Raw genomic sequence first — 12,623 nt, 5'->3', positions numbered from 1 at the left:
TTAAACCCGCTGTATTTTCATTCAGCAATCACTGTCACACCTGGAGCTTCCATGGTAGTCTGCAGCAATTGGGGGGGGGGGTATAGAAGGTTCTGGAAACATGTGAAAGAAGGTTAAGCAAACAGGAAGTATGCGTCCTCAGATAAAGGGTAACTGTGATAGGGATCAGGATCTGCCTCTGTGGATATAAATGGGTGAGTCAGACAGTAATAAAATTTCCTGGGAGGTGTGTGCTCTCTGAGCAATGTTGATTATTTTAGTGAGCAGAATGACACAGCAAAAGGACCATTACATTACAGGTCCTGGGAGTAAGTTGGTAGAGGTCTCCAGACCCATGGCTGTGGCTGGGCTGTGGTTGTTGGTATGTGACCTTGCTTGGCCACTCTGCGTCCACCCAGACTCGCCCAGATCTGGACACCAACACATATGGAAGATACAGATACGTACAGATAACAACCAAGACAGTTACATGGAGCTTGCCCATTTGTTTGGCTTTATGGATCATGTCATGACTGCAAGCACCTACTGCTTCTGGATCACAGAGGGGCTCTGGTGGTTGGATTGTCCTAACCATTGGGAATCTCAGTCTCTTCACCTCTGGGCTGATGTTTTCCCTTCTTCTTGCAGCCTCACTAAAAGGAAAGGAGAGACAAAGGAGCAAACAGATTCAGAATCTGAGGAAGGCAGGCAAAGGAAGTATGTTCAGGTGTTTTGTATGAGTTGTGCCCACAGAGCTGGCCCTACTAGTCAGGTGTTCTGTCGTGAGCTGTGCACACAGAGCTGGCCCTACTATGCACGATGGACAAAGGCCCAAGGGAAGTTCCAATTGACTTCTCCAAGCAGTGCACTGGTCCCTGGATGTCTTTGTCTCTCTTGGCTGCACCGGCCTGCTCTGCTGGAGCTACGTGGGCTTCAGAAGCTGGCCCTGTTCTGAGCAAAAGCCTGCCAAAGTTAATGACAACCTGAAGAAAGTTGTGGTCAGGAACAATGGAGGGCATAATACAGTAGGTCTTGTTTCCAGGCTCCTTGGTGGGACCTATGTGAGTAAGTTTTGGGGAGTGCCTTAGACATTTCTATTCCCCAGTGGCTGATTACTGAATTTAGGGGTGTGGTAGGATGACTAGGATCGATTGTGGACTCGTATTTAGGAGCAACACTGCAGTTTCCTGTTTTGGATGAAAGCACCGGCATGGTGGGCAGTGGGCACACAGATGAGGCAGAACACCTATCGGAGAACCCCACTCCTGATAACAGAACAGTGAAGCGATGGCCTCTGTCTTCATTGCCTACTTGCTCCCAATACTGCTGGGGGTTTCTGACCCAGGGAATGAACTGTATTTCATTCCCACTAGTGAGTCCAGCACACTTGTAATTCAAATTTCATCCAAGAATAATAAGGGAAGAGGGGAAATGCCAGCTGCTCCCATATTCCATGACAGAATTCCACTTATTCCTCTCTTCTGCTCCTTTGTCATCGCTAACACCTGTCTGCGGGAAGAGAAGGGTGCATAGGACGTATGCATATCTTCTTTTACTGAACGGAATTTCTTCAGCAATAGGTCTGTACTTACCTTACACACTGCTGTAGGTTGAAATGAAAGATTCTCAATGTAAGCTTAGTTTTGTTTGTTTAAAAGAGTGTATGGACTAGAGTGATGTCATCTTAAAATTATCCTCAGTTGGCCAGCTCGCAGCTCAATAGGCTAATCCTCCACCTAGCGGCGCCGGCACACCGGGTTCTAGTCCCAGTCGGGGCGCCAGATTCTGTCCCAGTTGCCCCTCTTCCAGGCCAGCTCTCTGCTCTGGCCCAGGAGTGCAGTGGGCCCTGCACCCCATGGGAGACGAGGAGAAGCACCTGGCTCCTGCCTTCGGATCAGCGCGGTGCGCCGGCCACAGCGCGCCGGCCGCGGCGGCCATTGGAGGGTGAACCAACAGCTAAAGGAAGACCTTTCTCTCTGTCTCTCTCTCTCACTGTCCACTCTGCCTGTCAAAAAAAAAAATTGTCCTCAGTTTTGACTGAAAAATACTACTTCCCCAGTGTAATACCTGTTGTAAATAACTCAAGCTAACGTGTAAGGAAGCCCAGTAAGTGTAGCATCCTGGACTTTAATATCCTGCCATTCACAATCCTGACAAGTGTGGAGATTGTGAATTGTGTGGCTTATTGCACACTTTTTCCTCGTTCCTTAGGGTTCATGATTTTAAAAACTAAGTGTCTTTCCTATATGACCATTGGAAAGCAAAAAAATTATGTTTGACTAAAAATGAAAAAAAAAAACTTTCAAACTCAAAAACCCAAATTACTAGGAGGAAGGGAAGAGCCCTATTAAGATCAAAACTTGCAACGTAAACCTCACTTTTAAAACATGGGCTGCATGCTTGTTTCCATTCTCTAGGTCTGAAATTCACTGGCAAGGAGAGGATCATGACAGTAGAGTCCTCACACAACAGGTAGTGACTGTGGGAGGGAGGGGACGGGGGACATTTCCTCATGTCAACCAGCTCCGTGGGGTGATGAGCAGAGAACGGGTGCCTGTCGGCACCGGCAGGGGCGGGGTCAGTTCTGACTACAAGTATTAATGAGAGCAGACACTTTGCGTGTAAATCTGCCAGGGCTGTTTCAACACTGCATATCCATACATGTCATCATATGATCCCCATTTGAAAACTAGCAAACTGACGCAGCATAATTGCTTACATATTCTGAGACCACACATTCAGGTGGCAGGGCTGGGATTCCCACCCCACCCCTCCAGGTTTTCTGAGCTTCAAAGAATTCCAAATAGTATGATGAGACGCCCAACTCCATAAATGTGAACATTGCATGTTGGACTGTGTAGATACTTTGCTGAGATGTCAGTGTTGCAGATCTCAGCACACATCCACCCTGCATAAATGTAAATAAAGGAGACTTGATTTTCCCTGGGGTCAGAGTGCATTACAGCAGAGTGCTTCATATAAAGTATGCACTCATGACACACATGGACACTGACTGTTTTCCCCAATGACTTAAGCTTCTTAAAGAAACCAGGCCAGTGCTTTTCCCTTCATGGTTTGGTCATGGTATGGTCCCTGTTCTCTCTGAGCTTGGAAAACTGAAGCCTAAGAGCCACATCCTGCCACGCTCCCCAGTCTCCATGCTGTGTTACCCACTGGTCCATCTGAGTAGTTGTGACTGAGTGTCGGAACAGAGAGCCCGGGATATTGACCCTCAGGCTCTTTCTAGAGAGTTTGCTGAATTCTGAACTGCGTCCTCTCTTCCACTGACCTAACCTTAAGATGCTTTTCCTTGTGGAAAGAGCTGTGTCAGCAAGTAAACAAAATGCACACGATCTCTGTAAAGAATTATTTATTCAACTCTTGAATCGCATTCATTATTTTCAGCAATTACAGTTTTACTCCCCCTATACCTACAGGCAGTCACAAGAGTTCACAGAGGTAGGAGTCAACTCAGGGAGGAGTCCACGCAATAGCAGTACATTAGTACAGATTAGAGATACTTGCATTTTTCCCCTATGGATAGAAAATTTGTTGACAGTCGAAAATCCTTTAGGTTAAATCAGGACAGGCCAGGAAGCAGGATCCACCGGAGGAGCTGGGGGTGAGTTCACCACTGTTCAACCCTTTTTTCCATGACAAACTGTCCATGAGGGCCCTCGGCATCTGGAGGCAAAAGGGCCAAGTACACGGGGGTCTCTGCTCCTTCTTCTGGGCTCTTGGTGGCATTGGGTCCCGCCATGTCGGTTCTCACCCACCCTGGGCAGCAGGCGTTCAGGAGGATCTTGTCCCCTCCCCTCTGCTCACTCAGGTGCCTGGCCTGGATTCTGGACAGGACAGTGACTCCGATCTTCGTCACCCCATATGCGGTACTAGGCCAGCCTTCCTTCTGGTGCACCCCCTTCTTCGTGTCTTCCACGAACTTCTTCATGAGCCCCACCAGCTCCTCCTCTGTGATGGTATCACTGCGAAACTTCTGCTGCAGCTCCGGGCTGCAGGATTTAAGGGCTCTGAGACACATCATGCTGGACACATTCACCACTCTGCCTGAAATGCACCAGAAATCACTGGTTGGAGAGGCGTGTACAAGACGGCTGGAGCCCAAAGGCGCTGGGATTTGAGACCAGAAAACTTCTTGAGAAACAAATGCCAGTGTGCATTTCTTGTTTGTTTGTTTTTGACAGGCAGAGTTAGACAGTGAGAGAGAGAGAGACAGAGACAAAGGTCTTTCTTTTCCGTTGGTTCACCCCCCAAAATGGCCGCCACAGCCAGCACGCTGTGCCAATCCGAAGCCATGAGCCAGGCACTTCCTCCTGGTCTCCCATGCGGGTGTCGGGCCCACGGACCTGGGCCATCCTCCACTGCCTTCCCAGGCCACAGCAGTTAGCTGGACTAGAAGAGGAGCAACCAGGACAGAATCTGGCGCCCTAACTGGGACTAGAACCCGGGGTGCCGGAACCGCAGGCGGAGGATCAGCCCAGTGATCCATGGCGCCGGCCGAAAGCATGCATTTTAAGAGAAAATGATGTAGATGGTGTAGAAACTGCATAAGGAACTCCATTAAAAACTACGCGAGGAAGGTAACATTGGGGAGATCTGTTCTTAGAGGTCCCAGTGAACCAGTCTTGGAGGCAGCAGAATCTTTCAAGAGGACAGAACAGGGAGTAGGACAGGAGTTGAGAGTAAACCCTATATGCAAATCCTCAGCCTCACATTTCCACCCTTTGAGAAGTGGCTGCTGTTCTTTGTGGGTGTAGATGTGCTGAGTGGCGGTTCACCTCCTGTCTCATTACTTGGGATTATTGTTGCAGCACTTCACAACAAAGAAATACGATCATGCGCACATCAAGAACAATGAGTGCACTGAATAGCAGGGAATATGAGCATGGAGTTAGGCAGGGTCAGATTATGGAATGCCTGTGAACCGTGGTGAGATCTGCACTTTGCTCCTGGAGGACTTCTGAGAGGGGTGGCCATCAGAGCCTGTGTAGGAAGCCAAGAAAGGAAAGGACCCAAGAAGAGACGTCTCTTAGGGGGGTTGCAGCTGTGCAGAAGCCCACGGGAAGGCCAGCTCTGCAGCTGGGAGCAATGGGCGGGGAGAGAGTGAGTGGCACAACCTTGGGACCTGTAGTGACTGTGAGGTCTCTGTGCAGGGTGACCTCCAGGACCTGGTGGGTGGCCAGGGTGATGCAGGAGGATGATGAATGTTCTCTGGAAATGTGTCAGCTTGGGAGGGGCATCAGGAGGAGGAGAGGAAGGAGGAACTCCAGGAGTACCCTAGGGAGGTGACAGAGTTTAGGGGGATGATGGATGGCTGTAGGAAGCCTCCGCTAGCCAGAATGCCACTCATGAAGCAGAGGGCACAGAGTTGTATCGAACAGGTCTCTAACAAGAGATGGGCATGGAGGCAATAAAAGCCCTTCTTGGATTTGTGAGCTAAGACTGCAGGGTCAGAAGGCGCCAGGTCTACCAAGAGCAGAGACTGCAGGGGCAGTGCAGGAGCAGGGACGACGTCCTGACCCAGGACAGCCCCTGGCAAGGGCGGCAGCAGGCTGGTGCAGCTGGAGCAGGACAGGCAGCAGGGATGGAGCTGAGAGCCCGGGCAGCAGGGCCAGCTCCCTCCTGAGGGCACAGCGTGGGGTCCCCAGGAGACTCACCTCCGGCCCTCATGAGAGGCAGCAGCTCTGTGCAGACATCTCGGGTGCCATGAAAGTTTGTCTTCATAGTCACTTCCGCTTGAATATGAAAGGGGGTGGTGTCCCGCACTTTTAGGGCAGAGAGAACACGGTCAATTAACAGCAAGCACAGGGGACCACTCCACTTGTGACATGGGTGACTTCTGAGTTGGGTCTGGGTGCAGTCACAGCATCGCGCCAGCGTCTATCCCTGGTTTGACCGCGGCCTCTCTCTGTAAGACGGCAGCACTGGGAGAGGCTGGGCGAAGCCTGCTGGCCTGGGCTCTGGAGTTAAGCAGTTCCAATTTACTTATTTCAGGAGCAGCTTAAAATCTACCCCACGCCCTGACGCCAATCACCCAGACACTGCGAATAGCTCCTAGAAATGACGCCCTGGTGTCCAGCCAAGGAAACACAAAGGTTCCTGTGGCCGGGGATGCCTCCCAGTCTCCGGGCTCTCTCCCTGCCTTCCCTGCAGCCTTCCTTACCCTGCCAGAGTGGGGGAGGGGGGCTGTTCCAAACCCCATAGGCGCAGGGCCCACCCCAGGCTCCCTAGACAGGCGCGGCCCACTCTGGCTGGGGGTTCTGGGCCGTCCCACCCCACACGCCCCCCTCCCGCCCCGCCCTCACTTTTGAAGGCGATGCCCGCGTTGTTGACCAGCACGTCCAGGCCCCCGTACTCCCGGCGCAGGAAGTCGCGCAGGGCGCGGATGCTCTGCAGGTCCGTGATGTCCAGCTGGTGGAAGCGCGGGCTCAGGCCCTCGGCCTGCAGCTGCTGCACGGCGGCCCGGCCCCGCGCCTCGTCCCGCGCCGTGAGCACCACGTCCCCCGAGAAGAGCCGGCACAGGGCGCGCGCGATGGCGAAGCCGATGCCCTTGTTGGCGCCGGTCACCAGCGCCACGCGGCTGCTGGACGACATGGCTCGGCTGTAAGCGTGGGATTCGGGCGCGCAGAGCGACCGCGACGCAGGCGCCAGGGATGCAGTCCCGCGTCTCTGGACTGTGTGCACACCCGTAGTGGAGGCTGGGCCGTGCGGCGAGTGCGCAGGCGCAGGCCAGGCGCAGGCCCCGCCCCGGAGACCCTGGTTTCCAGTTACCGCCCGGCTTCCTAGCCCCGCGACCTTGGTGACCTCGGGAACCCCGCGGGTGAGGACAGGGCTGCTGCTGCAGGTGCATGCCCGCCAGGTAGCAAAGCACCGTTCAGGTGGGCCTTGTTACTGTTCTCATTCACCCGTTACTTCGCTTCTTTAAAGTTTTGTGGTTTTTTTTTTACCCCTATGCCTAAGTATCCTTTATGCTGGAGATGAATTGGCACCGATAGACTCTGCCCTCCCCCGGCGTTCTAAAAAAGAGCGCCTAAATTAAATTCCTCAGACGTGCAGTTGTAAAATAAACAGAAAAATCGCGAGGATCAGGTTTGGTCGGGTCCCTCCCTGGATGCCTGGAAGCCAAGCTCCTGGCGGGTCCCTGCCAGGTTTTCCTCTTGCGGTGGGAAGCATTTAGGGAAGAGCTCCCTGGCTGCGCGCATGGAGCGCCATGGTCTTCCCTGGAAGGGGTCCTGCAGCACAGGTGCGAGGGGGTCTCGCAGCCCTGTTTTATACTCAGTGTGTCGGGGTACACCTTGATGTTCCCATTCCAAGTGAAAAATGGATATATCCTGGGCAGTGGGGGGCTACAAATGGTCAGGCTGGGAAATGGATTTTGCTTGCTACTCACTACTTAGCACACAGGAATGAGGCTCTAAGTTCAAGTTTCATGTCTGTGTCATCTCACAGGTGGCCACTGGACTCAGCGGTTGTTTCCATGTAAATTTAAGCAAACTGAAGGCAATGAAAATTTCGGTTTTTCAATGCAGGAGCCACATTGTAAGTGCTTGTGTTTTAGTGACCACTATTCTTGGCTGTGCTGTCCTAAAGCATCTCCATCCTTGGCAAGTTCAGAAGGAAGCTGCTTTAAATAGATCCTAGTGGTGTTTGCATGTTAAGGTAGGTCTCTAACCAGTGGCTGGACAGAACTGAAACTGGGAAGGCCCTTGCTGTTTTCACTGTTAGTATTGGAAATTGTTTTAACTTCATGTGCAGTTGGAAGATGTAACACAAAGATTCCTTATGCTATAACCATTCTGTGTTAACAGTTTGCAAAACTGCAGTGCAGTCTCACAATTTGCATTTTGCCCACCAAGCAACACACCGTCCTGTTCAGAGTCCCCCAGTTCTGTGTGTGTGGTGTTTGCCCGTGTGTGTGTAGTCCGGCAGAGTTCCATCACGTGCCGTTTGCATTTCCACCACTGCAGTCCAGATCAGAATCTTTGCACCTGCGCCAGGAGCCCCTGTTGCTCTTGTAGAACCAAATACTCCTCTCTTGGTCCCTTTCAAATCTGTCCTCTGACAACCATGAAACACTCCTCTGTTGGTGCCTCACAAATCTGTCCTCTGACAACCATGAATCTGTTCACCATTTAATCATTTAAAAATTGTTATCCTTTAGAAAACATGTACACAGAGACAGGAGTCGTGGACGAGCAGGTTATGCCCCTGCTTACATCACCTGCACCTTATATTGGAGAGCCCCTTTGAGACCCGGCTCTTCCGCTCCCTATCCAGCTTCCTGCTCATGCATCCTGAGAGCCAGCAGATGATAACTCAGTGCTTGGCCCCCTGCTCTGGGACTGGGTGACTGGGATAGAGTTCCTGCCTCCTGTTCCTGCCAGGTGCTGTCCTGGTTCTTGTGGTCATTTTGGGTGCACCAGTGGATGGAAGATCTATTTCTCTTTCCCTCTTTCTCTTTCTCTTTATCTGTTTCCCTTCCTTTCATACTACGAAAAACATACAAATTAACTTCTAAATGGTATATAGATGGAATTATACCACCTGGGATTATTTTTCCCCAGTGAACTGAATTGAGAGCTGCCTGGAATTTCTCCCCTATCTCAGTGTATGTGTGCCATGTTGTTTCTTGGTTCCTTTTTAAAAAAAAAAAGATTTATTTATTTATTTGAAAGTCAAATTTAAAGCCGGCGCCTTGGCTCAATAGGCTAATCCTCCACCTTGCAGCGCCGGCACACCGGGTTCTAGTCCCGGTCGGGGCGCCGGATTCTGTCCCGGTTGCCCCTCTTCCAGGCCAGCTCTCTGCTATGGCCAGGGAGTGCAGTGGAGGATGGCCCAGGTGCTTGGGCCCTGCACCCCATGGGAGACCAGGAAAAGCACCTGGATCCTGGCTCCTGCCATCGGATCAGCGCGGTGCACCGGCTGCAGCGGCGGCCATTGGAGGGTGAACCAACGGCAAAGGAAGACCTTTCTCTCTCTCTCTCTGTCTCTCTCTCTCACTGTCCACTCTGCCTATCAAAAAAAAAAAAAAAAAAAAAAAAAAGAAAGAAAGTCAAATTTACACAGAGGGAAGGAGAGGCAGAGAGGTCTTCCATCTGCTGGTTCACTCCCAATTGGCCACAATTGCTGAATCTGTGCCTATCTGAAGCCAGGAGCCAGGATCTTCTCCTGGGTCTCCCACACAGCTGCAAGGACCCAAGTACTTGGGCCATCTTCTACTGCCTTTCCAGGCCATAGCAGAGAGCAAGATCAGAAGTGGAGCAGCCAGGACTCAAACCAGTGCCCATCTGGGATGCTTTCACTTCAGGTGACGGCTTTATCCGCTATGCCACAGTGCTGACCCTCATCCTGGTTTCTTTATAATTTGTCTGTAGGTAGGGTGAGCCAGTGTTAGACAGCAGTGGGTGGATTAATTACAGTACCACACCTGTCAGTGATAGCACGTGGTATGCGGGGAACTTTGGTAGTGGGGAGCCCCCTGCTGTTTCCAAAGGCAAACCTGGGGGGCCCAAGAATCATGATCTTCAGCCCGATTTTGTTATACTTTAATACTGTTACCCACACAGAACTGACAGGTCAGCTTGGCTGGATGCCTCACTTAACCTAATCCTGGTGAACTTCCAAAAGATCATGGGAAAATTGATTTAAAATATAATGCACATTTTCTATGAACTTTTAAATTTTGTTTATTTCTTTATTAATTCATTCATTTGACAAAAGGGGGTGGGGATGATCTCCCATCCACTGATTCTCTCCTTAATTGCTCAGAACAGAAGGGGGAGGGCAACGCTGAGAACCAGAAACCCGATCTAGGGGCGGGTCAGCTGCATCACCTGCTTCCTCTTGGGGCGCACGCTTTGAATCAGCTGTAATCCAGAGGTGGGGATCCAACTGATATTCCAGTTTGGGATATGAGTACATTGACTGCTAGGCCAAACGCCCGTGACCTTTTTGAACTTACCTTCATTGTACCATGTGCTGGGTCAGATGCTACCACCATCCCAGGAGGGATGGCCGAGGCAGGACAGGCAGGCATGCGCTGGCTATTCTTGAGATACCAAGGAAGCTGCCCTTTTGGAGCCGTGGAATTAGCTCCTGGCCTGTATATCGGAGTAACCAGGGGGAAAGGGAACTGCTTCCTCTCAGGACTGGCGACCTGCAGGAAGCCAGTTCCCTGCCAACGTGCATGAGCCATTTGAGTGTAGTGTCTGCGAGTGGGCTTCATGCTTGAAACAGAAATAGCCTTGCCCATGCAAGGTGGAGGAGGGGCCCCGGACACTGGGGGTCCTCTCCGCCCATCAGGCTGGGGAGCACTTGAGCTGGGACGTGTGGGTCAGTGGCTCTCAGCTCTGTCCTTTGTGCCCTCATCATTGCTAAGGCTTAGACAACACAGCCTTGTCCACATTTCTCCCGAGTGCACAGTTTGCAGCCCACCTGGAGAGCACTTGGCCTGTGTGTGTCTTCCAGGGATGGGAGTATCTGCAGACTCCTCCCCTGTGTGAGCAGTGACAGCAGGACCAGGGTGTTCTTCCAACATGGCTTTTTAGCAGGCTGTTGCACAGCTCAGAAATTATTCCATAAAAAGATAATGGCTGTAAATTTTTAAAGTGAAATTAATACTTGTGTGCCATCATTGAAACACGACTTGTTTGGTTTTCCCCCTAGGCCTCAGTGATTATTTTGGCCCCGAGTTTTCATCTGCAGGATCAGCGCTTGCTGCCCGACACTGCCCTCTTGTGGACTTGTGGCCGCTGCACTCTGTGGCAGGTGCATCAGTGCCCTGGCTGCCATATATAAATGCCGCATGGTGGGGACCTCAAGCAGCAGAGATCCATCCTCTCAGGGTTCTGGAAGCCACAAGCCCGAGGTCCAGGAGTGACAGGGCCCTGCTCTCTCTCCAAGCTCTGACCCAGGATCCTCCCTTGCCTCCCCCAGTGGCTGCTGCCTGCATCTCTCCCTGGTGGGCCTTGAACATGGCAGCAGAAGTCCAAGCTGTGCCTCTACCTCACACAGCCTCTTCTCTACGGAGCATCTATGTGTCCTCTTCCCTTCCTGTAAGGAACCTTGTCTTTGGATTTAGGGCCCTACCATCTCTAACCCAGCATGATGGGTACTGAGGGTGCCCAATGTCCTGTGGCCCCTAATCCAGCTAGCACAAGCAGGGCTTGTGTCTCATGCCATGTTGGCAGGGAGACTGGCGTCCTGCAGTTACTACACATAACAGTAAGAATCTCTCTTTTTCCTGGGCTACTTTGAACATAGAGGCCAGGAACTAATTCCAGGACACCTAGGGCAGCCACCCTGCTGGCGTCTGGACTAGGCATCACCACCTGCTGGTCCTGCCTGGTCAGGCCCTGCTGGGGCACGTGGCAGCCCTTTCCCCATCCTTTGTATATTTGAGGTAACTTCAAAAGGTCTCCTAAGGGGACGGGCATTGGCCTAGCAGTTAAAATGCCTGTAGCCCATGTTGAATAGGTGGGTTAGATTCTCTCTTCTGGTTCCTGATAGCAGCTTCCTGCTGCAGTCACCTGGAAGTAGAGCAAGTAACTACTTAAGTAGTTGGGTCCATGATGTCCACATGGGAAACGCAGATAGAGATGTGGCTCCCAGCTTTGGGTCTCTGGTCATTCTGGGCATTTGAGGAGTTAACCAAGGAATGGAGATCTCTCTCTCCCTCTCTCCCTCTCTCCCTCTCTCTTTCTCCCTCTCTCCCTCTCCCTCCCTCCTTCCATTCTTCTCTCTCTCTCTCTCTCTCTCTCTCTCTCTCTCTCAAACACACACACACACAGTTGAATGAATGAATGAATTTTTAAAGTTCATAGAGATTGTGCACTATCTTTTAAGTCATTTTTCCCCAGGACCTTATAGAAGTTCACTAGTGTTAGTTAATCTGGAGCATCCAGCCCCATTGACCTCTCAGTTCTGTGTTGGTACCAGTACGACATGGTAAAGAAATTGGGCTGAAAATCAATATTCTTGGGCCCTTTTGGGTTTCTCCTTTGAAACAGCAAGAGGCTACCATGGCCAAAGCAGGGAACTGTATCAAATTCAGGGCAGGTGGACTTGAACAGGCGCTTTGATACTGCAGGCAGGCACCAGAGGTGACAGCCTATCCCACTGTGACACAGCACCTATCCAGGTACTGTACATTTGCAAATCATTACCAATGATGGAAAGTGGGCAAAGTATAAGGCATCTCTATATTATTTCTAACAATTGCATGTGAATCTACAATTACCTCAATAACAATTTCACTTCAAAAACAGCAAGGGTCTTTCCCAGTGATCAACCTTCTGTTAAGCCACTGGTTGGAAACCCACCTTGCGGCAACCTAATGGAATCCTTATAAAGCACCACGGTCCATCCGTTACGCCCTGTGTCTGCACAGCCCAACACTGTGGCCACAGAGACTGAACACTGGGTTTGTGGCTACTGCAGCTGAGAAATGAATTTTCTCTTGCATTCATTTAGTTTCTTGAAATCGACATGGAAGCAGCCAGTTGTGTGTAGTGGCAACCTACTGGATGACACAGAAATGAAACCTAACCTGTAGTCACCAGCCCCTTACCTATAACGTCCTCAGGAATATACTATGTCACAATAGTGAGCAGTGAGGAACATTGATT

General features: G+C 51.2%; 1 protein-coding gene and 1 pseudogene across 1 annotated transcript; one reads left to right on the top strand and one right to left on the bottom strand.

The window, feature by feature from the left end:
- Nucleotides 1–569: 569 nt before the first annotated feature.
- Nucleotides 570–1,609, top strand: LOC149126894 (transmembrane protein 19-like; annotated as a pseudogene).
- Nucleotides 1,610–3,334: 1,725 nt separating this feature from the next.
- Nucleotides 3,335–6,727, bottom strand: LOC100344949 (carbonyl reductase [NADPH] 1). The gene is made up of 3 exons (XM_008274853.5): nucleotides 6,303–6,727; nucleotides 5,655–5,762; nucleotides 3,335–4,044 (listed from the first exon to the last, which is right to left on the bottom strand). The coding sequence occupies exons 1-3, from the start codon at nucleotides 6,589–6,591 to the stop codon at nucleotides 3,608–3,610; spliced, it is 834 nt and encodes a 277-aa protein (XP_008273075.3). The 5' UTR covers nucleotides 6,592–6,727; the 3' UTR covers nucleotides 3,335–3,607.
- Between the last annotated feature and the right edge of the window lie 5,896 nt (nucleotides 6,728–12,623).

This window comes from Oryctolagus cuniculus, chromosome 4 (assembly GCF_051225735.1).
Source record: "Oryctolagus cuniculus isolate XC-2025 breed Fujian yellow rabbit chromosome 4, ASM5122573v1, whole genome shotgun sequence".
NCBI lineage: Eukaryota > Metazoa > Chordata > Mammalia > Lagomorpha > Leporidae > Oryctolagus > Oryctolagus cuniculus.
Note: the sequence above shows the minus strand (reverse complement) of the source record. Positions and strands in the feature narration are given on the sequence as shown.